This window comes from Squalius cephalus (genome assembly GCF_949319135.1).
Source record: "Squalius cephalus genome assembly, chromosome: 7".
In the NCBI taxonomy this organism is placed as follows: Eukaryota; Metazoa; Chordata; class Actinopteri; order Cypriniformes; family Leuciscidae; genus Squalius; species Squalius cephalus.
Window position 1 is genome coordinate 30591084 of NC_137128.1, and position 27243 is coordinate 30618326.

General features: G+C 37.3%; 1 protein-coding gene across 4 annotated transcripts; it reads right to left on the reverse strand.

The window, feature by feature from the left end:
- Window positions 1–26874, reverse strand: amph (amphiphysin). Of its 4 annotated transcripts, none has more exons than XM_079875949.1 (26): window positions 26551–26874; window positions 20862–20942; window positions 18076–18130; window positions 17898–17992; window positions 15842–15937; window positions 15559–15666; window positions 15344–15429; window positions 13017–13092; window positions 11565–11647; window positions 10788–10926; window positions 10471–10593; window positions 10228–10329; window positions 10063–10086; window positions 9771–9797; window positions 9327–9503; window positions 7463–7495; window positions 6748–6789; window positions 6211–6363; window positions 5801–5854; window positions 5175–5222; window positions 4855–4908; window positions 4508–4549; window positions 2771–3064; window positions 2010–2183; window positions 329–430; window positions 1–219 (listed from the first exon to the last, which is right to left on the reverse strand). In XM_079875949.1, exons 1-26 carry the CDS (start codon window positions 26617–26619, stop codon window positions 115–117), a joined length of 2442 nt encoding a protein of 813 aa, XP_079732075.1. In that variant the 5' UTR covers window positions 26620–26874; the 3' UTR covers window positions 1–114. The 4 variants fall into 4 exon arrangements, with proteins under 4 accessions (XP_079732075.1, XP_079732073.1, XP_079732076.1 ...); XM_079875947.1 differs by having other exon boundaries at window positions 7794–9503; XM_079875950.1 differs by lacking the exon at window positions 7463–7495.
- Between the last annotated feature and the right edge of the window lie 369 nt (window positions 26875–27243).

The following is a 27243-nucleotide window of genomic DNA, read 5'->3' on the forward strand; positions in this document are numbered from 1 at the left end:
TTATTTCCTCTTGTATGGTTTTTGCCTGCTCTGATTGACAGCTGTCATCAGTACATCAGACTTCACGGTGGATGGCTCTGTCTGCAAACGTCCAGGTCCACACGCTGAGGTCATTTACTCCAGGCGCTGCGTAAAGTTTTCAGGGAACAGTCCTTTCTTAGCTGAGCTTCCGCGCTGTTGCCAGTCGCTCTCTCTGATGCCAGTGAGCCAACCAGCATCCTGAAGAGAGAATCAAATGAGCACTCAAATCAGGTTCTGATGATCATAATGTCAAAACAAGAAAAGATGATAAAACAAAACAAAAGTTAAACATTCAAGCTAATCGTACCTGGTCTTCAGATAGCTCTGTAGGGACCACCAAAACAATGTCTCCTTTCTTCAGCTCCAGTTCGTCTGGGTTCGCTGCTTCAAAATCATGCAACGTTTCAACCTACGAGACAGCAGAAGAACAAGATTCATTAAAAGCTCTGTTCATTTTCAGCGTGTTCATCTTAAAGTCACCATAAAATCAAAATTGACAATTTGTATTTTTTTATGGAATATTTCAGTAATTATTATAACTGATTAATCCGTGCACATCGTTGTTGTGCGTATCCCTGTTGCAGCGACATCTCTTCTCTGATGACGTGTTTACTGGCTACCCTACATTTTTTCTTGTTCGAGAAGCCGTTTCATTCGGATGTACGTCACAATAGGGAAGAAAAGACAATCGTGGTAGCGCTATCTAGCAGTCACATGTTTCCTATGATTAGGCTGCGTAACTAAAACATGCAAACTTTCACGTTTCTCTTGTTTCATAAATGCAACTGGCGGCATCTTTTGTCTCAGTTATCGATTGTAGTAAAAATATCATTAGGTAATCTTCAGTAATTAATATTACTGTAATATTGATACAGTGTCTGCTTTGTTGTTAGGCCAAATGTTTTGTAAACTGTAATGGACTATATATATATATATATATATATATATATATATATATGAAGAGTTCAGATGCAAAAGCCTCTAAGTGCCATCTGAAATTTTCTTCTAGAATGATCATTTTTATCAAGCTCGTATATTTAAGTTCAGTAAATTCACTTAAATGGCAAAGAAAATGACCTATTAATTGTCATTTAAGTGAAATTACTGAACTTAAATATACGAGCTTGATAAAAATGATCATTCTAGAGGGAAATTTCAGATGGCACTTAGAGGCTTTTGCATCTGAACTCTTCATATATATATATATATATATATTTCTTAGTCCTTATATATTTCTTATGTATATAAGGTTATATCTACCTTTTTTTTAAGGTAAGAGCGGGATTGGTCATTTTTAACTTGATTGTGCAAGGCTTCTAGGTGTCAGCCGCTTCCAGTTGTACAAAACCAGCTGCTTGATATTGCAAACTGATATTTATTATCATATTATTTTAATATATTATCGTAATCATGAACACACTGATTTGTAGCACAAATAGTTTTATTTTTTACTGCACATTGTTATTCTTTTATTTATAGTGGCTAATGAATCGCCAGTCTTGCACATTAAAGGTAAGGTGGATATGGGCAAAAGCAATATTTTCTGGGTCACTGTGATTTTGCCAAGTAAGAAATGTTCCTGGATCAACATATCCTGTCTGAAAATGTAATCTTAACCCTATCCCCACCCCTAACCTAACCATACCCATAACTTTCCCCTAAAATCAGAGGGAGATGATAGCTAAATAAAACTAATGTAGAAGCACCTAACCTTGGTGGTTAGCCTAAACTTAACATAAACTGTAAACTTGTCCCTAAAATCTGATTGGTTGATTGGAATGTTGTTTCAGGATCAACAAAGACATTAATCCAGGAACATGCTGTACTTGGTGAGATCAGGTTCACCATATTTCCTGACCACGTGTTTACTTATTTGGCGAGTAGCCCTGTGATTAACAGGATAACGTACGGTCACTTGGTCATTATTGCAAAATAAATATACGACTGTCCACTATCCCTTACTTCAATGGTGTTCGCTTTATATTCACCTTGAACATGTATCCAGTAGGCATTCCAGAGGAGATGTCATTGGTTGTCTGGCATTCTGCGATCACCCCATTGTCAATGGATGCGATTGGAGATGTGAGATCCCCATCACGGTCATCATCACCCTCATTACTAGAGGCAGGCTCAATAACAACAGAAGGGATAGGCATCTTCTCCTGAGGTGAGGCAAACAAACAGCATCACTCAAGTGACAAACCTTAAGGTAGGATTTTTAAGTATATTTTGACCGACAACATGATACAGATCACACATACTTTATATACATAATACTTGTAATGTATGAAATGTAATAAATTGAAAACAACTGGATAAAAGAACAATAGGTAACGCTTAACATTAAGGTCTCATTTGTTAACATTAGTTAACTACAGATGTTAACATGAACTAACTGCGAACAATACTTCTACAGCGTTTATTAATCTTCACTTTAACATTGATGCTAGTTAATGCACTGTGAACTAACAATGCACAGTTGTATTTTTGATTAACATTAACAAAGATTGATAAATTATGTAAAAATACATTGTTCATGTTAGTTTATGCTAACTAATGCATTAACTTATTAAGACCTTACTGAAAAATAATTGACATTTCAGTAGAACATATTTGTTTTTAAAGCATTTTGATTATAATTCTAAGTATCAGTGAGTTTTAAAGTGCAGTCCAGAAGGGTTACATAAATAAACCAGGGTCTTGTCAATGGTCTGCATACCAAAGTGCAGAAACACAGGTGAATATCTACCTCCTCTTTCCCATTGTTTGCAGCACCCTCCTTACTGGTTTCATCCCCTGGTTGGGGCTCAACATTATCAGGAGCATCTCCTGGTTTGGGCTCAATATTATCAGGAACATCTGGTTGGGTCTCAACCTTATCTGGTTCATCTGTTGGTTGGGTCTCAACCTTATCTGGTTCATCTGTTGATTGGGTCTCAACCTTATCTGGTTCATCTGTTGGTTTGGGCCCAACATTATCTGGTTCATCTCCTGGTTTGGCTTCTAGTGAACTGGCCTCTTCCTCTGGTTTGGCATCTATAGTCTAGAAGAGGTGCCCAGGAGTGAGAGCCAGTGTTTGAACACTTAACACAAGCCACTCATGTGGATGGATCGGTGTACAGTACCACAGAGGGGAGCACTCAAGAGTGTCACAATGAGGGGTGCAGGGACCAGTTTAACTTCAGAAGTTAAAACTGTCCCTGATGTGGAATGGCAAGTCAGTTCTCAAAAAAACTGACTTGAGTTTCACCAACAGTCAAGTACTTTGGCTAGGGGAAATGTTCAATAGACGGCATGAAGGATAGGGGGTCATGATTCATAGTGGATAACCACTGCCTACTGAATGAAGTAGCATGGATGAACATTCCTCAGATCATAGTGACAATATGATCTCAATATACATATGACGAAGTAACCAAAAAGTTCAGCCTAACTCCAGAATAACTGTAAAATGGAACCCCCCTTTTTTTGTCATAAATTCCAGAACCCCTTTTCATTCAAAACTGCTGAATTTAGATTCAACAAAACATAGATGCTAAGATTATATTGACACCTGAAAATGTTTGCCCAAAATTACTGCCTGTTACGGTGATGTAAGAATGGAGTCACCATAGAAACCGAAAATGGTGATTAGAGGGATAATAATAGTCATCTGTTAAGCCACTATTTAAAGGTTCAGTAAGCAGGGGAAATGTCGGGTTATAACATCATCTCTGTTAAATTGCCTTTAGTGTGTGCAACCTTATGTGTTTCAAAGCTATTGTAACATAAAATACCAGGGGAAAAAAACATGAAATGAAAATTAAACAATAAAGGTACAATCAGAAATGGCAGAAACAGTGGCAGTGTTAGCCTTCTAATGATCTCTGGATCTAAAAATAAAGCTTTGTGCTTGGAACAAGAAGAATCATTTATGAGCTGGACGGTGTTTGTTATTGTGCTGCCAGATGTTGCAACAGCTGATTGTACCCCGAAAAACTTAACATAAACCATACAAATATACAAAAAAGATGGGTTAAAGGTTTTGATAAATGCCACAGCGCATGTTAGAAGTTTCCATCCATCAACACATACTATTAAAAAAGCATTCTGCAATATTAAATAATGACTTATGTGGGTACCATCCTGTTCCATTTTTTTCCCCAGCCATCAGTTTGGTAACCACAAGAAGTTGAATATGAAGCCAGATGATGATTTAATATCAGACTAAGACTCTTTATAATATTTGAATAATTATACTGTTACAAGGTATTCTATAGCATGCACTAAAAATTTGTCAGAAATGATCTGACAATAACAGTGATTGAATAAATAAAATAATTAAATGTATTTGCATATGGCTTCATGAGACAACAATTTAAAAACAAACAAAACAAAACAAAAAAACAGTAAATATGTACATAGCAATGTTTAAATAATAAAGTAAACCAAAAATCTTTATCTATTAAGACTTTTTGATTTTTGATCTATTAAGACAAATAGTTACCGGAGTCTCGTCAATGGGAGACTCTTTATCTTCAATGGTAGCCTACACACAAAGAAACGTGGTTATCAGCATCATTACACATTCATTTATTCAAATGAAAGACATACTGCAGTGATGAGTCAACAAATCTGTATCTGGTCATGCGAGTATCTGGCTTTCCTTCGCAACCGTTAATATCATCTGTATCAGAGTCTGGATGCTTATAATCATCTCTGTGAATTATTGCTGAACCTAAAAACATGTTTAGAAGTAGGAATGTGGAATTTAATAACGGAAGGTCTTCACTAATAATGGAAAGTAGTACTGATTTCATATTCAGAAGGCAATGATTATAGAAGTGAAATTACCAGAGCCGCCTCTGTAGGTGACTCCTTCTCTGTTTCTTGGACTGGAGCAGATTCCTACATGCAAATAAAAAACATTCATGCTATCTCCAATTTCTGTTATACTTCCAAATAACACCACCTGTTTTTCTTTCATATCTTGTATCTCATACATAATTCATTTGGACACACTGCAAATGCCAAAAGGCTGTTTCTGTACAGAAAACGAGGATTTGCTTAAGATACAGTACGAAACCAAGCACATATGCGACAGTGCTGCATATGACTTGAGTTTCTCTTATGCTATTCATTATACATAAGTTATAAGTTTTTCTTATAGTTACCGGGGCTTCTTCACTGGGTTGCTCCTTTTCTATGTCCTCAACTGCGAGCTAAAGAATGGTTGAGACTTTTTCATCAACATTTAAAATCTCAAGCTCAACCAAAGTCTTTGTAAAAACTATGGCAATAATGTAAATTAAACAGTTTTGTTTTTTTAAGATTCACTCCATGACTGTGCTTCTGACATCCTACTCTGGTTCATGTGCAAAATAATAAAATATAGATATATATATACTGCAAACTGATCCCAAAGCATGTGTACATAAAAAAAAAAAATGGATTGGTACAAAATAAAAATAAAAACAAAATTCAAAATTCACCACCATAAAAAGAACATAAAAAACATAATTGGCTACTATATAAGAAAAAGAAAAGTCACAGTCCGAGCTTGCACTGGTATTGTATAAAATATGTTCATATATACAATATAATAAAACATCTATATTTACAATTGTCAATAGCATAAAAATAAATATAATATGAATCAAATATGTTTGAGTTACAGAACCCCAGAAAAATGAAGACAGTTTCTTTTCCAAAACATACAGTGTTTTAAAATAGAAAAGGTAAGATGGTCAATATGCAGGCACTGTGTTTTGAATTATTTTGAGAGGTTTAAGGCACATACCTCAGCCTGCTCAGCTGCCTCAGTCTCAGCAGATACTGGAGACTCCACAGTGCTCTTTATAAACAACAGTACACAATCAATGGCTACAGCTCATTTCTGATTATTAGTATTATTACTTGTATATGTAGCCAAAAACGTAACATGAGGATTGTATCATGACATCAATGGCAATAATAACTTTTATGCAATGATGGAAGATGTTGATGATGAAGATGCTAACAAGACTGATGTTGAGATGAAAATTATGAAAATAGCATCAATATATTGATGACGATGATCATGATGAGGGTGATAATAGTAAGAAAAAAAAAGCATTGATTTAAATGACAAAAATGATGACAATGGTGTTGATGATGATGGCGATGACATTATTTCTGATGACGTTTAGAGTTTGACGCTTTGTCACTCACTGTGGCTGTCTCTGCAGGGGGGCTTGAAGCAGTAATCTCAGCTGGTTGTGTATCTGTAGGGGGAGTGGTGACGGGACCCTCTCCACCCTCAGGTACTGAGGCTGGGGGTGCTTCACCTTCTCCTTCAGCTACATCACCCTCTGGGGCTTCAGACTTTATATACATTTACAAGGAGACAATAAGAAACACTGCCCAATGACACCTTCACCACTGGACCAGTATCAAAACCCATAAGTTTAAAACAACAGTCACTTTCAAAGTTCCATCAGTTATCTAGAATTTGCAACAAGCAATGACAGATGTATTCATGTAGTGCAATCAGACTTCGAGGCACTACAACCATGGGGGAGCATAACAACAAAATGATTGAACAAAATACATATGAAATTTTTTTCCTACAAAAGGGGGACATTTTTTTTTTACCAAAAACATGTATGGAACATACCTATTTACGCCCACTGAGTATGATAAGTTATTTCTGGGATAGTACAAAGCATTACAGTCAAAATCTTCACTATCAAAAGACTGTCAACTCACCATCTTTTCAAATTCGGCCACAAATGTTGGGACTGTTGCATCCTAAAGAGAGAATAAATGGATTGAGGTAAGCAAATTTAATTGTATAAATCTGAAACATATAACCAGCTAGAATAGACTGGAGATTATTTTGTTCAAAATTCCAGTGAGAAATATTTTAATGGATCTTTCAGGGAACAGGAATTAGTAGGGTTCACCACAGCATTAGATATAAAACAGGATTAGGTACATTAAAGCAGGGCCACAATTATTTAAATGGACCAATTAGTGTCATCATTTGTGAAAATTAATTTATTTTTGATAATAAAAATATTAATTTAAATGGACCAATTAGTGTCATCATTTGTTTCAAATGATGAGATCCATAATTTAATCTCTTTTTTCCTAAAATAGGCCTATTTCTTAAACTAAGACTAAAACTAAGGATAACATTTTTACAAAACAACACTATGAACACTATAATCTATACTCAAAATATACTATTGAGAATACTATACTCAAAATGAAAGTAACACTTGTTCCTGAAAAACAGATTATGTGGAAATCAGTATACTTTTTCAGCACCTGAAAAAGCAAACTATAAGCACTGCTAAAATACAAGCACAATCACTTTGGCCAATGTAGCTTTTGTGTTTGGCCACATTGACAGTAATTCATAATGTTATGAATTCTCTTTTAATCTATTGAAAAGCAAACTTTCTAAACTCTGATTTACCTTAGAGAATCCATTAAAAGCCTTGTTGGACACCTAAACCGAATTAAATGAGTAATTAGCATGTAAACCACCAAAGACATGTATTTTAATTGCACACACTTGAAAAACTGTAAATTCTACTGGAACTTAGCAAAACCAACAAACAATTAAAGCAAGCAAAGGAGAGAGAGGAGAACAGGTCCTGGGGCTGTGGGCTGTGGGAGGGGTTCCAGGGTCCGAAGGGTTTTGTAGCAGGAAAATAGTACTTCATCTGCAGGCAGGAAAGGAGGGGAGTATTCTTGCTGTAGTCTACTCTACGCTAAGCTAAGCAGAGTGGAAGGAAGTCAGGTACCTCTTCCAGCTCTGTATCTATTTCTTGGTATAACTTTCCGTATCTCCGGTTTGCAACTTCATCTTCAGACAGGTCTGAGTTCTCTGGCTCTTTATGACCGAGCTGGTCCGCTGCAATGGGACCTTTAGGATTAGAGGTGTTTTGTGGTCCAGGGAAGGAGGCAAAGGGGTCTTGGGGTGGAACAGCCTCACCTGGCCAGCCTGCTGTGAAGTTTCCTTGGCCATCAGAAGAGAAGAAGCCACTGCTATCGCTCACCTCTTGCCAGGAGCCCTTACTGGAGTTCTCAGAGTCTGCAGCTGGCGCAGGAAAGGCTGCCCACTGGGCAAACTCATTGCCATGTCCAGTTTTGTCATCAAAGACTTCAGAGTCTTTTCCTTCATGAATGGTCTCCTTTGTCCCAGTAGATTCCCAACTCCCTGCCCACCCCTGGTAGTTTTCATTGGTAAATGGATCCCCGCTGCTTTCACTGGCAAAAGGATCAGATGTTATCTCATTAGCAAATGGGTCCTGATTGCCCCCAGTGGCAAAAGGATCTGATGGGAATTCAGCGGCAAAGGGTTCTGCTGCCCACTGTCCTTCGCCTCTTGACTGGGTCTCTGGAACTTGATCAGAATCAAACCCACTTTTCGGACTCTCTGTTGGTAATCCTTCAGTACCGAAAAGATCACTGCCTGTTGTAGAAAAAGGATCACTTCCAGAAAAGCCACTGGGATCTTGGTCTTGGTCTGAGGTGGCAAATGGATCGGTTCCAGTGCCAAATGGGTCGTCCCCTGAAGCGGCAAAAGGATCATTCCCTGCACCAAATGGATCATGACCTTCAGTGCCAAATGGGTCTGAACTCGGAGTAAAATCAAGAACATTTTGAGGCATATTTGCTCCTGCTTTGGCTGGGTCGGAATGCGGCTCATCCGAGCTTTCATTTTCAAGCTCTGAGACACATGGTTCTGCTTCAGGCTGATTGCAGTTGGCTGCAAATGCATCACCACCAAATAAAGAGTCAGCAGGGGTAATCTGCTTGGGGAAACTGTCAGCCGTGTCCCAGTCTGCAAAGCACTCTTGGGCCACAGTGCCTTGTTCTGGTGCCACAACTGGATTCTCATTCTCGGCAGATTCAAGTTCATCGTCTGCACTGACCCACCCACCGGTCTGTCCCGGGACATCACCCCATTCTTCAGCAGTCTCGTACTCTGACCCGGATCCATCTAAATCCACCTGGCTAGACAGGCCCCATCTGGAACTATCTCCCCCTACTCCCTCCGTGGCATCCTGAACCACCTGACCAAACTCATCGGTTAATATGATTCCAGGCATTGGTTGCAAGCCCACTGTCCCCTCTGCCCCTGTCTCCTCTGATCCGCAACCTGCCTTTTCTTCTGCCCATTCCACTTGATTTGTAGCCCAGTCTGTCTGACCTTCCTCTACACCCTCCTGCCCCTCTCCTGGATGCTGTTGCTTGGCCTCGCCACCCCCCACAGCACAGGGATCACAGTCTGGGTTTGCCTCAGGATAGTTTTCTGTATCCCAGGCTCTAACCTCATCTGTGGCCACCTCTTCCTGCGGCTCTGATGCTGCCTCTGTAGGCCAACCCTCGGAAGGTGGCCAGCCCTGCCCATCCAATGCAGGTTGAGCATTTTCAGATTCCTCCGTAACCGTATTGGCAGAAGAACCAAAGTCAGCTGCCCAGTTGGCAGTGAATCCAGCATCTGCAGCCTGGCCAGGGAAAAAAAGGTAACAAGTGGTTAAGGGCCAAAAAAAAAGCCTCCAACAGAGGAGGGGCAAAAGAAGACTTGTCACTGACAGACACAGATTTGTCACAGACATGGATTAAAGAAACTAAGCATGAACATTTTGAACCAGAGTACATGAATTTGTGTAAATTGTGATGTAATGTCACTCTGGAGAAATGGTGGACATATTTCTGTAACTGAAATCATTTAATTGCTTTCTACTGAGACACTCTCGTCAGTCATTACTTACAGGCTCTGCAGGCTGTGCAGCATTTTCCTAGAAATAAACAAAGATATCAAAGGTATTTGCTGTCAAATTCATGCTCAACAGGAGCGATTGTAAGCTTTTCATGAAAATACAGCAACATCTTCACATTTCATGCCAGTGCAAATTTATTGTTTCAAAAGAATACAAATCTAGGCCTTGACATCTTGACATCAGGACAAGAGACAGGATTCTGTCACCAAGTTACTAATAGCACCAAGATTTCCAAGATCAGTACACATAGATCAAAAAGCACAAGCAAAGGAAGCAGGCTCACCGTCCAAAGATCCCAAGGTAGTGTCTGTGAGAAGAAAAAAAATATTGTATGCATTTAAGATCTATTTTCTTACTGATTGATTAATATTCCATGATCATAAAAACAGTTTATTTGACATCTCACTGTCTCCCAATTGTAATACTATAAAGCAGAATGAAGAAGAACCTGAGATATGGGTGATTGGGTCTGCCCGATAGGTGTACTGGCATCAGGCTTGAACGGATCAAAATCCAAGTCCAGGAGAGATTCTCCTGGTTTCTCATTTAGCTAAAATAAGGACATAAAAATAAAATGGACTTACTATTAAATAAGGTAACATGCTGCTCAATGACACTGGTTTACTCCTAATGTCTCTTCTCTTTTTACTTACTACTACTAGTAAAGTAAGGCTCCAGAATGTTCACTCACCTGTGGTGATGTAACACTGATTTCTGGAAAGCCTCCATCGAACAGGTCGATTATCTGCTCTTGTTGGAGCTCCTTGGTTGGAGTAGCTTTTGGAGGAGGTGGTTTTGGAGGTCCCATCTTGAGCTGAGATGAAGATATACCATATGTGCCTTTGAACTTCGCAAATCATAACCTCACAAATGCTGGTCAAGGAGAATAATTGTGCTGCACATCATGAATGAACTGCAAACTTTCTAGTTGCATATTCATTATAAATGTAGCGGAAAACCAGGAAAATCCTGATAAGCATTGTGTCTTGGAGGTGTTTCAGGCCCTACCTGTGAAGGTGATTTGGGTCGAGGTGGGCCGGGAGAAATGGGCCTTAGTGTGTGGTTAGGGCTGGCAGCTGGGCTGCTGTCTGGGCTCTCATCGTCAGGTGGGGTTGGAGTCCTGGCTAATCGCAGGGGCCCCGAGTCACTGTCAACACACACACAAACTACATGACCACTAAGAACACCATCTTATGTCATTTAAATATTTTTTTTTAAGAAGATCACAGCCCTTAGTGGATATTTTTAAGAAGAACATGTTTTAGCATAATTGCCCCTCAAAGTTCCTGACACCACCCATCACCTACCAGATTTACTAAACTAAACACAATCATCATTTGCCTCAAGCACAGTGCTGGTGAACTATGGGGTTCCTCTGCACTACAAATCTATTTTGAGCTCAGGACATTTACTTACTCAAAAGTGTTCTTTCACTAAAGCAGTTATTTTCCTTACTAAATTAAGAAAACTTTAGAGGAAGTAAATATCCAATGCCTACACAACAGTCTATACTATTCCACTTACCGTTTCACTCTGTAATAGCAAAAACACAAACAGAGCCAAACCGTATAAATGTTTGATTACAAGTATTAAAGTCAATATGATGTTATGTTTTCTTGTCCTTTTTTTAAAGGTGGTAACAAAAATAAAACATTATGACATCAAGACTCTTCAACCTTTGGCTCTTATGTACCATCAGTTCCATCAGTTGGAACCATCAGTTCCATCATTGAATAAGTACATTCTGTGCAGGGAGGTTAATGGAGGTTAAAACCTATTCCTTACCTGGGTGCTCCTTGAATCGTGAACATTTTGTCGGAATGCTGCTCAGCGAGCTTATTCATCACTTCATACAGCTTATGACAGAGCTAGATCCAAAACACAGAGATATAAATAAATGGAAACAATTAATTATGAGAAGAACTCACACAAAATGACTTGCCCTTGGCAGCCATTTATCTCTCCGTTCAGGAACTTTGGTGCTACTGAATAGGCTATTGAGCTATTCATGCATTTTTATTGTGCATAAACTTGTACATAATCTCAATGTTGTTAATATAAAAATAGAAAAAAATTATAATAATTCTAATAATAATTCATAATCACCATCATAAACACTTAATGCTCAAAAGATTTCATAAAGGTTTTCTTAATGTGAAATGAAGGGCAACAAATGCTTCTCACTCCTTAAATAAAAGTACAAATAGAGCATGTGTCAGTAGAGAGATGCATTGACCTATATGTGCTGATAACACTGACACAAACATAGCAGACCTTTGCAGTAGCTTCTGTGCCGAGCTGCACTGTATACCCCTTCAGGCGATAAAAGTCTTTAACAATGCCCACTGACGGCCACATGCTGTGTCTAATAATAAACACAATACCAGGCAGAGTTCCCTACTAAAACAGTGTGAACCCAGAATGACAGATAAATTGTCCAGTGATTGTGTGGATCTAAAGAGGCAAAAATCAGCACTCAGTAATGTCTCTAACACTAGATGAAGACTAGCATTCCAAAATGACCTTAGTTAAATAAATTCTGTCATATTAACTGCCATACTCTATTACTGTTGTCATATTAACATAATAACCTGTATAAAACATTCAGTTTAAACTTGTCCAGTCTTATTGAGCATGAAAATATTATCAGCATTATATAATATCAATATTCCTATGTGTGTCTAAAGGGTGGGGTATTTTGTTAGTTTATAGGGCAGGCAGTGCTTTTCCCACATTTACACATTCTGTTGTGTTTTCCAGCAGATGCACCACTGCATTGTTAAAGAGTTAAATAGCCCTATAAATATCCCTCAATGGTTCATCAGTGTCTCTTCTGGGATATAGAAAACAGATACACACACAAAGATATTTGTCTTCATGAGTTATAGCTGCAGCGCAACCAGCAGATTCAGATGAAGCATGAAGAGCTTTTCTTTGACTGACTGCATGGATCAGAAACAAAGCTCCTAATCTTACTATGTAAAATTGTGAATTTTGTCATAAGCCATTCTTGAAAACACAGAAGCCTGTGACTGCTTTAAAACCCTCATGTAGCAAGAAATGTTCCCAGCACGACAATCACGGGTTACTCATATGTGACTAGAAACAAGTATGACTCAAAAGAAACATTTGCTTTGTGTTTCCTAAGCACCCAGTTTTTATTGTTTGTGACATTTAGGAGAAACGTCATGTTTTAACAGCTTCTAGACTAGAGCTTTAGAAATTAAACCAACTCACAAAAGAGATCTCCCTGTGGAATCGAGCTTCCAGGCCGGAGACGTTCTTGAAGGTGCTCACATAGAACCCCACCCGACTGCAAAGAGGAAAGGAGAAGAATAATGATTAGGGGGGGAGTAAATGTCCTTAATTTTTAGGAAATTTTAATTCTGGAGTGAACTAACCCTTTAATCCTTATTAAACAAAGAATGAGGAAATCATATATGCAATGCAAGTCACTCCTATAAGCTAAAATGCATCAGTCCATGCTTGTTCAATACATCAGTAAGAACCCTAAAACTCTAAATAAAACAAATCAAATGTAAATCGGCCATTTTTTTATGTCTGCAACAGTTATAAATGTATCTCGGGCATCTTTCTTTCTGGCCCGTGCTGAAATGAGCGTGGCTGGAGGGCCTGGTGCAGAGAGGAAGCTGCTGATTGGATGGATTATGTAACCAGGCTGTTGCTTCAGTGAGCAGACAGAGCCTCTCAGCTCAAAACAGAATACTGCTTACCAGAGCATATTCACCACAACATACAGATGACCACAAGATACATACACATTACTTTACTCGTATTATTTACTTTGTTTTATTACTTGTATTATAATTAAAATACTGTCTACAACAACACTCAAAATACTAACTACATTAGTTAAAGGGTTCAAAATGAAAATGCTGTCATCATTTACTCAACTGATTTTGTCCATATAACGAAATAACATAAATAAATAAATAAATAAATAACAATTTTCAAAATATCTTCTTGTTCCACAGTAGAAAGAAATACTTTCATTATATGGAAAATCATACAGGTTTGGAATAATATGAGGGTGAGTAAACTATATTAAAAAAATAATAATTTTGGGTGAACTATCCCCAACACGTATTACTATAACACACCGCATATTGCTTAGCACAGCATAGCTACAAATATTTTTTGTTTCAGTCATACATAAGAGTAAATCATGCATATACAGTTACAACAAAAATCCATTTGTGCTCTAAATAAACTGATGACACATTCTAGACATTCTCATCTTTGTGACAAAGCAGATGACTCCTGTAGTGTAAACCAGCTATTTATGGCAGGTTACCACATCTATCATTATCAATCCTGCAATTATCATCGAAATGATTGTCATTCATATCCAACGCATTCAATCAACATTGCAAAAATGCACTTCCGTCCACAGAGTTCCTTTAAACATCCAGATTAGCTCCAGCCAGCCGATCTATTGCTCCATAGCACAAAAGCATTTTTTTTAAAAACAAGACAAGTAGTATTCGATCTACATGCATTGCATTTTACAAATTTGCCCCAATTTCTTCTGCATATTCCATTCCCTTTAAAAGTGACCTTACCTCTTCTATTGTATGTAACCGCTGCGGAGTACTGTACAGCTCGCATGCTGTGCAACTAATGGATAAATTTAGAAAACTGGGATGTAAATGTGCATTCCAGGGAGGCCTTTGGTCAAATTAAATCAATATTATCGGCCAGAGCCTTGTATTGTCAGGGCACCAGGCTGTAAATATAACTGCCACCCCTCTGAGAGTACAATAATATATACTGGGCATGATACAGCAAGGCTTTAGTTATATAAGATATTGATGCTAATTATTGAGCTAGTCTTGCAAATAATGTTGTACACCAGTTAGTGCTGAATGTGAACAAAGGGTCAAAACGTGACCATAGGACGTCCAACTAGGACAATGAGAACAATGAGAATTTTGGCTCTCAAAAGGCCTGTTCACACCAAGAATTATAACTAAAGATATAGTTCTAAAAATAGTTCTCAATATTAAAGAATAGCAGAGTTCACACCACAGCTGTAACAATAAAGGCAAAGAGAAACAATATCGTTGCAATCACTTTCAGAACAATTTTATCCAGCTGATAAATGAAAAAACATTGACAGCCAATCAGAATCCATCCATCCATCGCAATAAAGTGATCGTGTCTCTTCAGAAAATTTGGACTAAACCGCTCGATTCATACGGATTAGTTTTACGATCTCTTTATGAACTTTTTGAAGCATCAAAGTGGTAGTTGTGTAGTTGTCTATGGAGGAACAGAAATCTTTCAGATTTCATCAAAAAGATCTTCATTTGTGTTCCGAAGATGAACGAACGTCTAACGAGTTTGGAACAACACGAGGGTGAGTTAATGATGACAGAATTTATTTCTTTTTATATCCCTTTAATAGAATTAAAACAATAAACTAGCAAGAAAAAAAATCAGGAATACTCTTTATGAATGCTCTTCATGTACATGCTCTTCATATAAAAAAGTACAACAATTAAACTCAGATTGTAGTAGCAGTCAGTCTTAAAATGTCTCACCTATCCCAGAGTGTGGGCAGCTCATCCTGAAGGCCAACGTTGAGATCATCAAAAACCCTTTGGGCCTTTTTCAAGTCGTCTTCTGCCTACACACACACAAATATGGCACAAAAGTTGAAGCAATAGCTCAGATCACAGCATACCATATTTACCATTTTTTTCAGCAATTACAAATTGTATTCAGAACGTTTCAAAGGCCATAAAGACTGACATACTTTTGATATCTTCTTCTCATTCCTCATGGCTGAAGTCTGCAGGGTCTCAAGATGGTGTCTTGCACTGTCATAATCAATTAACTTCCTGCTTCTCTTTGCGACACGCATCTGGAGGGAAGGGAAACACTTGTGGTTACTATGGTTACCCTTCAGCTGAATGTGTTTTCGCATTTATTTACAGCACAGTGCTGGCACATGCGTCAGCTTAGACAGTACTTCTCATGAAAATATGAATGATACATTATTTAAAACCAATTCAGCATGAGTAAAATGACATCGGCACCTTGAGATCTGGGAACTGAGTCAGATATGTTTCCAGTGTGTTGATGGTGGAGTCGACCAGCTTCTGATGGAAGTCCTCCCACAGAACATCACAGTTCTGCAGAGGAGACAGGACAACCATTAGCAAGATTAACTGAGAGCATTTGACAAGCATGGGAGATTTCACAGAGAATCTACTGTATAGCCCTCTTTAAATGTTATTCAGCAGCTCCTGTAACATAAACAGATGAGTTTAGGTGTTGGATTTATGATTCAGCAGCAGGGAAATTAAAATCTAATTAAGCTCTTACTCACTCACAGAGGATGCAAATCAGATTCAGAAAGCTGAATTCATTGTGCTCCCCCTCGGTGAGGTGTGAGTAAACAAAAATGAGCGTCCTTGGGTAAATTAAATTGAAATTCTCTGAGGACAGTGTTGAGTCACTGCCCCACTCCATACTAGAAATGACATATGCCATTACCCACTATTAATAACTCCCTCCCTCAAACCACATCATCTGTGTGCAGCAGGACAGATGGTATGGTTTGATTTTTTCTAGTTTTATGAATATGAAGCCATTAGTTTGTCACATGAACTTGTTTTCTATCCAAGAAGTCAGTGTAAAATGTTGTCAACATGAGAAACATTCTCTGCTGCTTGTGTAAAAGGTGTTAATAAAAACAATATGCAGCCCTGATATGTGGAAAATACGCATTATTGCTTGTGTGATTCTAATAAAATAATTAAAAATAATATGTTTTTTTTATTAATTATGATAATAAAAAATGTTATATATAAAACATCATATCATATCAGTATGAATTTTCCTCAAAACAATTATTTTACAATAAATGTACATAATAAAAAAATAAAAAAATAATAAATTAATATTGTTACTAATAATCATAATGAATATTATATATAAAACATAGTACATCAGTATGAATTCACATTCATTCTGTTTCCTCAAAAAATTTTTTTACAATAAATGTACATAATCCTAAAATACAATAAAATAAAATCAGAAATGTAACATTAGAAATAAACAATTACAATAAATTATCATTACACTCAAAAACAAAATTTTAAGCCTTTTTTTATGATTTACACAATTTCATTAATAGTAAAATTCCATCAAATTGAATTGAATAATCCTTACGTATTTCAATTAAAATACATCAGGGTTATTCAATTAAATTTGATGGAATTTTACTATTAATTAAATTGTGTAAATCGTAAAAAAAAAGGCTTATTTTTTTTAAGTGAATTAATATTCAAAATATTATACATAAAAAATCATCATGAGTTCACACTCATGCAGTTTTCAAAAAAAAAAAAATAACATAAAAATATAACATATTCTATAAAACAATTTCTCTAATAGCAAAAAGACCATTGCACTCATTTCTTTTCTCTGAATAAGTTATACATGAATGAATGCCAGCTATTAAATTTGCTGTATGGAAATTTAAACAGCCCAAGGATTAACATGACTAGTAGACATGACCCCTTCTGAATCTATCTTATAAATTGTCTGTGAAATGGATGTGCATAGGCTGCATAATAGACCTTAACGGCTCAGTGACTTGACCCCATTTTCCCTAAAAGGTGCAGCATTTTAGCTTTGGCTCAGGTACTGAGACCAAATCCCTCAGCTCGTGCGAGAGACTGCCAAAACCTCTTTTCTGTTCTTAAACCCCAGATCTCACCAGAACAGATAAGAATGTTCTAGAGTTGGTGAGAATTATCTTCAATTGAACATAATGCTCAGGTTACCAGAGGCCAGGTATTTCATTTGCACCCACTTTCACAACACTTGAGCATATAAAACTGTGAATAGAAATCAACACCTATCCTTAAAATCTTTAGCAGCTCTTTTGATGAAATGTTACATATGCAATTCCACAGGCCATTTGTCTGATGGCTCTCATCTGTTTGTCACCACTAATATCTAATATTTATTTTTCTCTTTAATATTTTTCTTAGAAAATATTCTTGCTCTGTTTCAACAGCTGTATAATGTCATTGTTTTACATTGTACTAACACTTGCACAGTCACAACTATAATTCTGGCTACCTTTGCAATGGTCATGACATCATCCTTGCCGTGCCAATCAGGCTCATATACTTCATGTAGTGACTCTGTCAGGTTCATAGACGCTTGCTGCATCCCTGCAATCATAACAAAATGAGAAACAGGTTCAGTATTGAGCATTGTGTATGTACTTGTATGTGCGTATTTTGCAATGGTTCACCTTTCACAGCTGCTATGTAGGCCTTCATCTCCCTCTGTAGCCTAGAGCCCTCGAACTATGGATCAAAACACAAAAGAGGCTCATCACATCAGATATTAAACCACAGGGAGATATTGACAACATTACATCGACTTTCATATAGTGAGGTTTTATTTTTTTCAGATCTGTCAGTGAATAGCATTTTTAAAAGAAGTATCTTATGATCAGCAAGGGTGCCTTTATTTGATCAAAAATACAGTATAATCTGTAATATTGTTAAATATTATTACAATTTAAAATAACTGTATTCTATTTTATATATATTTGTAATTTATTCCTGTGATGCAAAGCTGAATTTTCAGCATCATTACATGTGTCACATGATCCTTCAGAAATCATTCTAAATATGCAGATTTGCGGCTCAAGAAACATTTCTTATAATTATTAGCAATGTTGAAAACAGTTGCGCTGCTTAATATTTTTTGAGGAAACCATGATCATTTTTTTCCAGGAATCTTTGATGAATGAAAAAGTTCATTAATGTAGTTTCTGAGCAGTTTTAATCTCATAGCTGAATCTAATCACAGGACATTTCTCTTCACACGGGAACACATAATAACTAGTTTATAACTAGTATATAAAAACAGTTTCAAGTGGTGCAGAAGAATAGCTGTCCATGATGCTGAAACCACAGCATCACATAAAAAAAAAAAAAAAAAAAACGCAGGCAGTCTACAAAAAACTTTCTCAATGCAGCAGATTGAAGTCATTTCATTCTCTGCATCCTGAGATGCAGCAAAAGGCTGCAAGGAGACTTGAAATGAAAAGCCCAAATGGCAACCTCTATCAGCTCTGATAACCTTCCTCTGCACAACATGGTTAAATAATGAACCTTTCGTCAGCATTAAGCATAAAAGAAACATTTTAGATGAGAGATATCGTGTGTGTCTCATATATTAAAACATTTCAGCAAAGGTGCTAGAGTTTTTTTGTGTGCGTGTGTGTGTGTGTGTGTGGTTATTTTAGCTTGACTGAAGAAACATCCACAGAATCTGGTGTAGGACTTGCAATCAGCCATTGTCAGATTTACAGTATTTCACGGGCCCTGATGCAGATAATTGATGTGCACAATATCTCAGTACAGTTTATGGTTCCATGTATCTGCTCCAACGGGTGTTTTATGAGCCAGACTGGCAGCATATGGTATGTGGGTACAGTTTTGCCAGTGACTGGTATCCTCCAGCTGTGATTGACTCTGACTAAGCAAATGTAATATTGGACCAATTAATTCTTCATGTACATCTCTCTGCACAAACCATCCATCACAGGGTGACTACAGAAAGTACAGAGCAGAGAGTCATTGATGTAGCCCAAAAGACTGGGGAGGAAGGGGTTAAAGTTTGGAGGTGAGCAGTGTTTCTGGAAGCACTGGCACACTGGAGCATAAAGCAGTCTAATCAGGATTAGTGAGGACAGGTGGAGAGGGTGGGATTAGACTGCTTCTTTTTCTTCAGCAAACACACACTTCTTCTAGAACTAACACGTCCCTCACAGACACTTCACTTCAACTCCATATTTAATAGCATAGCTTTTCATCATCAAACAAATCAAATTTCAGACAAAATGAGTTGCTATTAAAAATGGAGCTGTTAAATGCCAGTTAAATAGTGTGCGGTGAGAGCATTAAGACAGGGATATTTAATGGCATCTCTGATTTAAACTTTGAAAGCAAAGTTAGTTTAAACTTTTCCTTTTAGTGAATCAATTAAAAGACTGACTCAAAGATTCATTTTGCAACATCACTCAAAAATGTTAGTGCGAGATCTTGCATGACAATTTTCATATTAAACTATATTACAAAATAATATTATAAAATTATATTTTAATTATTTTAGTAAAAATACTGCATACTCCATGTAGTTAAAAAATCTATTTAAATTTAGCGTTTTCCTTTTGTTGCTTTGTAAAAAAACTTTTTTTTTTACTTGTACTTTAAATTTAAATGGCTACAGTGGCTATTTAGATGAAACAACAGTTCCTCTGATTAAAACAAAAACAAAAAAACATCCTTTTAAATACTTATATATAATAGCCAAAAGATATTAATATGTTACATTGAGATATTGAACAGCTAATGCAGAGAGCACTATTAGCCCAGAGATTTCTTAAGAAAGAAAGAATTGAGAGAATTGTATATGTGACAGTGCCTTTATTGTGGCATTAAAGTGTTGTAATGACAGCAATAATGAGAATCATTTAGACTGCAAAGTCTTTTCAGACGAAATAGAAAATGTGACTACACCTTTGAAGTCTTTATCCTTTTAGAGCAGAAAACTATTATAAGATAAAGAATATAGATGGACATTTTCCCATTAATATTGTCCCCTCTCGTTTAAAAGTGATATATAAACACAGAATGAAAGACAATAGAAAATTCTGCTGGTTAAGCACAATGTGGCTGTGGTGGGAAAATCAATCCAGCAAAGCAACCAGCCAAAGAGTGGTATGGAAGTAAAATAATGACTAATATTGTTGAAACACAAATTGCACGAATTGAAAAAAATGCATTGCATTAACAGTGCTTGAATTTGAATTAGTGGTGTCAATTGATTAAAAAAATCAATTTTATTTTAACATTCAAGTTTTTAATAATGAATGAATTTTTTTCATTTGAAATATTCACAGTGTAAATATACAAATATGTTGTCATTATTTTACTTCCATACTCTTTGGCTGGTTGATTTGCTGGATTGATAGACCCATTAAAGCACCTGAAAACTGCATCGCTCTATTCACACTCATCTTACCTCCTGTCTTTTGAAGTTCTGCACACACTGCTCAAACTGTTCATCTTTCGTCTCATCTGCCTTTCCCAACTTCTGCAGAACCTGAAAGAAGAGAACACAAGGATTCAGAGCAAATCAGGTTTACTCATTCAAAATATTTTGGACAAGATGTAACAGTTTTTTAGTTATCTGACAAAATACTTTAGTGTTGATGATGAGACCAAGTAAAAATCAATTAATTTTTCCAAACATCATCCATATAAATGTTTGCATTTCAATAAAGATGAAAGAAAAAGGCCAGCATGAACAGAAGAAGCATAGCATCCGATTCACACAGCATTTCTTATTGATTCAGCTGAGCCATGATTGAATTCCCATGAGGGAATCTTCTAACAGTGTCTGAACACCCTGTGGACAATATGACATGCACAAAAAGAAAGGGCTGAGCAGGAGCGGGGGAGGAAGACCGGGCATATATTTCACTTCCTAGTCTGTCAAGTCTTTCTGCCAAAAAGAGGACTTCTGTCACATGACCTCACTGCCTACCATAGTGACTAACACATGAAAATGGCAGTCAACTGCTACTCACACACTGCATTTGCTGAGAAGAGGGTACAAAAGAAGCTATACCTACTTTTTGATATGTCCTTTTTATGTAAGGTTTAAACTGTTGAATATTTACATAGTTTGACTGCTCAAGTCATACAATACGCATACAATGACAATACAACCAATGGACATAATGTGAGCAGGTTGTGTGCAAACAATATACAATTGAAGTCTTTATAGTCTATTACAAAGGAAATGGATGTTTTGCTTTGGCAAACACACACATAGTGCCAACCTGTCCAACCTGTACAGACAAACAAGATGGTATGTCCTTAAAATGTATGATTCAGTGAGATTCAAAAGTTTTGAAAAATAAATTACATTGTATCTAGGATTTTTTTTACATCATATTTTAGCTCAACAATATTCCCTGAAAGTTGTTCCAACTAGCCTAAAAGAGTTGTCTGAACAAGCAAGTTAATTTTGAGCAATATTGCTGATCAGTGTTTATATAAAAATACCTTTGTTGTAAGCAGCAGATTGCAGATATATATATGGCGTTTCCTCCAGGGAGGCTGTGCCTCCTCAAAAAAATTGGATGAGAAAATAATGTATAGTACAAAAATAAAACAACGCAAATATTACAAAATATGACATTAAAATTTGGATAGATCACTCGGTTTTCTAGAGTAACACCGCCCAGCAGCGACACCAGCGGGTAAAGTTACAGCGTGAGTTTGCGTCTCTCTTGCCTCATTGACTTTTAAAAGACACTCTAAAGCATGCAGAGGGTTTAGTTGGGGGTAATTAAGAATGAATGGGGGAAAGTCAAGTGAAAGGAGGCAATGCCTCCATCGTGCTATGATTGGTTATGATTGGATATGATTGATTCACGCGATAAATCCCACCTCTTGGTTGTTTCTTCTCTTTTTTTTGATAGTGTAATGTTTATTTAACCAGGAAAATGTGACATCAATTCTGTCAGGACCACTATCGTCAAATACGATTGACAATAAGCATACAGTTAGGATTGGCGGTATGGTTCCATTCTAGGCGACAACTCCCTGTGCATCCATGCAGCCTAGCATTGATAAGAGCAGGGAGAGCAGCAATAACCCCCTATAGGGTAAACAGAACAGAACCAACATGAATGTATTGCAGATATCATTAGTTCATTTTAATGTACAACATAATTAGAGAATTTTATTCTGATTCAAGGGGAATCAGAATGCCAAATCCTGACTGACGAGAGGAGGAGCTGGGGATGGAGGAGGGTAATTAGCTCCTGAGAAACGCGATAGCTGCTGGTAATACTGAAGGAGCTTATGTATACAGTGATAGGCGTCGTATTCCTATAGGTAGGCGTGGATCAGCTGAGAGTCAGCTGATGCGAGCTTGACTAACGTGACCTCTCAGAACTGACGCTACGCTTGATGTGTAACTGAGACATGCATTTAGATTTGAATTTTTTTTTTTAACTGAGGAAAAACTGAATCATGCAAGGATATTTAGTAAGGTTTGCGCTCATCATTTTACTGGTGTTTGCGGCATTAATTACCGCCTAAAAAAAAGCAGACTGACTGGTAGATGGCGTTGGTCATTATGGAAATGATCCAGATGCGTCTGTGTTCTTTTATTTGAGTGTTGTCTGTAGATCACGCACAGAATTTTCCACTATCATCAGCGGTTTTATGGAATTGCGCTCTCATGTTATTTTCCCTTGTTTGGTAAATCTGGCCCATAGTTAGTAGTATAGTATAGTATATAGCATAATATAAAACCATAAGAAAAAACAACTGATAAAATTGACAAATTCACATGTATTGTATTGCTAATTTATATTTTGCTGAACAACTTATGAATTTATTGGTTGAAGAGGCGGTTTGCATTTACAAACAAACTGAAGGTGTTAAAACGATGTTAGAGAGGGCAATTAAGACACTTGCTGAAAGAGGTAAAGTGGTATATTTAAGTAATTGTTACAATTATACAAAAATAATTGACGTGTTTAATACACTACAGTAAAATGTACAGTACAATAAAGACAATAGCTCCCATCATGTGTAAAAGTGAGAGTATATGGCACAGGGTTCAGTCAGTACACCACAGGAACGGCCCCCTGGGAACATGAATAATGTCACATACAAAAGCTCCACATTACTCCTGGGTGGAAAGAACGTGCCATCTGTGTCTTTTCTTTGTAACACACTCACACATGTTAGTAGAGGCTTTGATATGGATCAATAGGTAGTGTGTTGTGACACCAACATCCCATGATACATATACTGTAAATGACATCAGGGAATATGCATCACAAAGATACAGTATAGTAACTTTCATGCATGCTCTCTAATCAGGCTCAATTCTTTAATAATGCACACAAATATTTTTTTTAAATCGATGAAAAATAAAGAGATCAGAATATTATACTGCTGTTAATAATAAAAGTACCAAATGTAACATTACTTTAAATATAGCACTGTATCACACTATAAAAAGTAGAGACCATCACTCTGGTGTGTGCTCATCTGTATTTCAATTCTTAAAAATGTCCTAAACCTCACATCTAGAGTCTGAGAATCAACACTGAACTCTCCAGAACGCAAATGGTACTGACCTAAGACTCAGTGCTTGGAAGCATGGAAACACTATACAACAGAAGCAGCCAGCCTATGAAATATTAACACAGCTTAGGCCTAAAAAACAGACACTCCACCCTGCCTCATCCATTCAGGCGAGTAACGTCCTCTATTTTATGTCGACAAATGATCTTTCAAAAAGTGTTTTATAATGTTTACCAACCCCCCTTTTTATAGCAAACCCCCCCTTTTATAGTCCCATTCAAACAATTATACATGATTTCCCAAGATGTGGATGCTAATATTTATCCTGCGATACACAAGAGCAAATGACAAATCAATGTACATGCGTTTTCACCATCATTCTGCTTTACAAATGCATTGAAAATATTTGTAAAACCTTAAGTCACAGCACTTAGTACAATCAATGCTGCATCCAGTTCACAATTACACTGTCACAATGCTGCAATGTTCCTCTGACATGCAACAGGATTATGATCCCTGTTGATATGAGGTATTCTGTCCCCACCAGAACTCAGATTAAAGGATCTCTTACACCTCTTATCATGTTATCTACCCTGGCCAGGATATTCTGTTCCAGAGGCAGTAAATTGTATACCTGCTCTTAAATGTGGTCTTAACTCTCTAAAGGGAATCATGTTACATTGATAGAGATTGTGAACAGTGAGGCTGAACTGTGTGGCTTCATGATGCTCTTATGAAATCAGATCAGATTTGATATTTGTCTGCGTGGCTTCAAAAATGCATCATCAAATGGTAATAGGACCTAGAAAAACTAGAAATGATACAAGAATATGACAAAAACGTAATATAATTTAAATGAGGGAAATATTATTCTCTGTTGGCAACATACCAAAGCTCTGCTTTTCATTATAACAATTTATAATGAGTCATCAGGTAAAGTGGGGAAAATAAGTGTCATGATTGATTGTTTCTTAAATACCACAAGGCAATCAAATATAACAGTCATTAATAACTGCCACGAGGATCCTCATTATGAAAATGTTTTCATTTTCCTGATGTCACTGTAGTGGTTGTGGTTTTGATGGCTAAATTTTTAATGATAGTTGAATGGTCAGTTACAAAAAACATTGTTGCAATGGTTTTGCTGTATCTTAAAATGTATTTGTGCAGTAGCTTTCATCTATAATGGGACATTTTTAAATTGTTCTGATGGATAATGACCACTAATAATTATACTACTAAGAGCTAACATGACCCACATAACATAATAGACCTTAGTCAAGCTGGTCAAGTCTAGCACCAGTAACAAATCAACTAAAGCAACTAATGTTCCAAAAGCCAGCTTGGCCACTTTAAATAGACACGTGACATGATTTAAATGAAGAAAATATTTAAATTGCTTTGATCTATTTACATTTAGGAGGGTTTTAGCAACTCCAAAGGCAGGCAGAGGATGTAAAGCTTACTAAGTCTCCATCACGCATCTACCAAAAACTGTCCGACTTTTGCACAGTTCACCCTGAAAACCACCACCGCAATGTGTGACACCCATACATGCAAACATGAAAACATGAACCACGGATTTCAAGGGAATCTTCACTTTCGCTGTCTCACTACAGCTGGCCCTCGGGTCTGTGAGTGAACCCTGGGTATTAAAAGAAAAGCAATCCTCTTACTGCAGCTCGGCTCGGGCTGGGAAAACCACTACTGCTCTGTTTACCAGACGCCTTCAGTTTACTAGCTGACAGATATTTCATTTTCACTTCGCTTCCGACTGCAAAATATTGCGCAGGGAAAAATCCGTACAACCCCATGACCAAATCCCATTCTGCAACCGAATACCATTGTCAAAGACACATACAGCTCCTTGTCTCTTTGGACTATTTCTCGTTTAAAACAGAGCGAGACTGCAGCGTGTCTCTCTACAAGCACCCTCACGAGCGGCCTTCACGATCTCGTGGCCACTAGGAAATCTCCCCCTGCTAGTATTCATACCGCATAGAAGAGGGCATCCCCCACCTCCCCTTCTCCTGACCTTGCAGGGAAATGACAGCTTCCACCAACATCTTGGGTAATAATGGATTACATCGTCAGAAATGCCAGGAAAATCGATAGAGTAAAACACCTTGCCAAAATAAGAATGAATGCCATGGGCTACAATAATACGTGTCACTGTATCAGTGACACATTATAATCTATAGTCATACAAGGTTTTCATTTCTCCAACAAGAAGTATGATAATTCCTCGAAGGTTTAAGTGGGATTTCAGTCATGGAGAGCTTCTCACAGTCGCTTTTAAATGGCAGTGTTGGCTAAGATTGCAGTCTGCGCATTTCTGACGCCAGCAATGATGTTGAAGTTCTGATGCACTGAAAATGTAAACTATGCATGTGAGAAAGGACAAATGAAAACGCATTTTCCTCTAACCTAAAATATTTCAGGTTCAATCGCACACCTGAATCTCCTTCCCCCTACCCGGAGCATCTGCTGGACAAGCTCCACGAAGACAAAATGCTGCCTTTTGCTTTATCAAACGTCCTCTAAGAATCAAGTCGTTTTTTGATCCATCACAAATAAGAACATTATTAGACCCATACCTTTTCCTGTGCCCGACTGAGCCTCTTTTGGACGTTTTTGGCAAATATGCCCGTCTTAATTTCAGCCATGGCTGCTAGTGCTCTGAGACGAGAAAGGCGACGTTTCAGCACCTCCAGAGCAGAGGAGAGCGAAGGGGGAGGAGCGACATTTAAAGCCACAGCGCGCGCCTCACCAACTATTCGTCAATATTAAGATGGTGGATATTAAATATGTTTGACAAATGCATCGTTATTTTTTCGTCGCAAGTAATGTGCTCTACTGCATCTCTTGTGGTTGCGTGTATCTTACACTCTTTTGCTCACGCTTTAAGCTCCAATCCCTCCCTGTTGCATACTTTTGATGCCCCCTTGATGGCGAAGGCAAAACAGGCGCAGTGTGGTCACATTCACCAGCCGATTTTTTTTAAAGAAATGTTAATAAATGGCATTTTTCTGTTCCCTTTTTTATTTCTAATATTTCATTTATCTTTATGCAGTAGCTATGCTATATAATATAAAGGATCCCCTATTTTTATTCATTACTATTAGAAATTGTATAGCCTGCCCTACAACAATTCTGAATAAACTAAATGCTGCCATCTAGTGGATGAAAAAAGTAGTGGATTATTTAACGGCTCTAAGATACCTGATCTGAAAAACAGGCAACTTGTTTTGGTGTTTCTGGGTAGTGTTAAATTTCTTCAATAGTATATT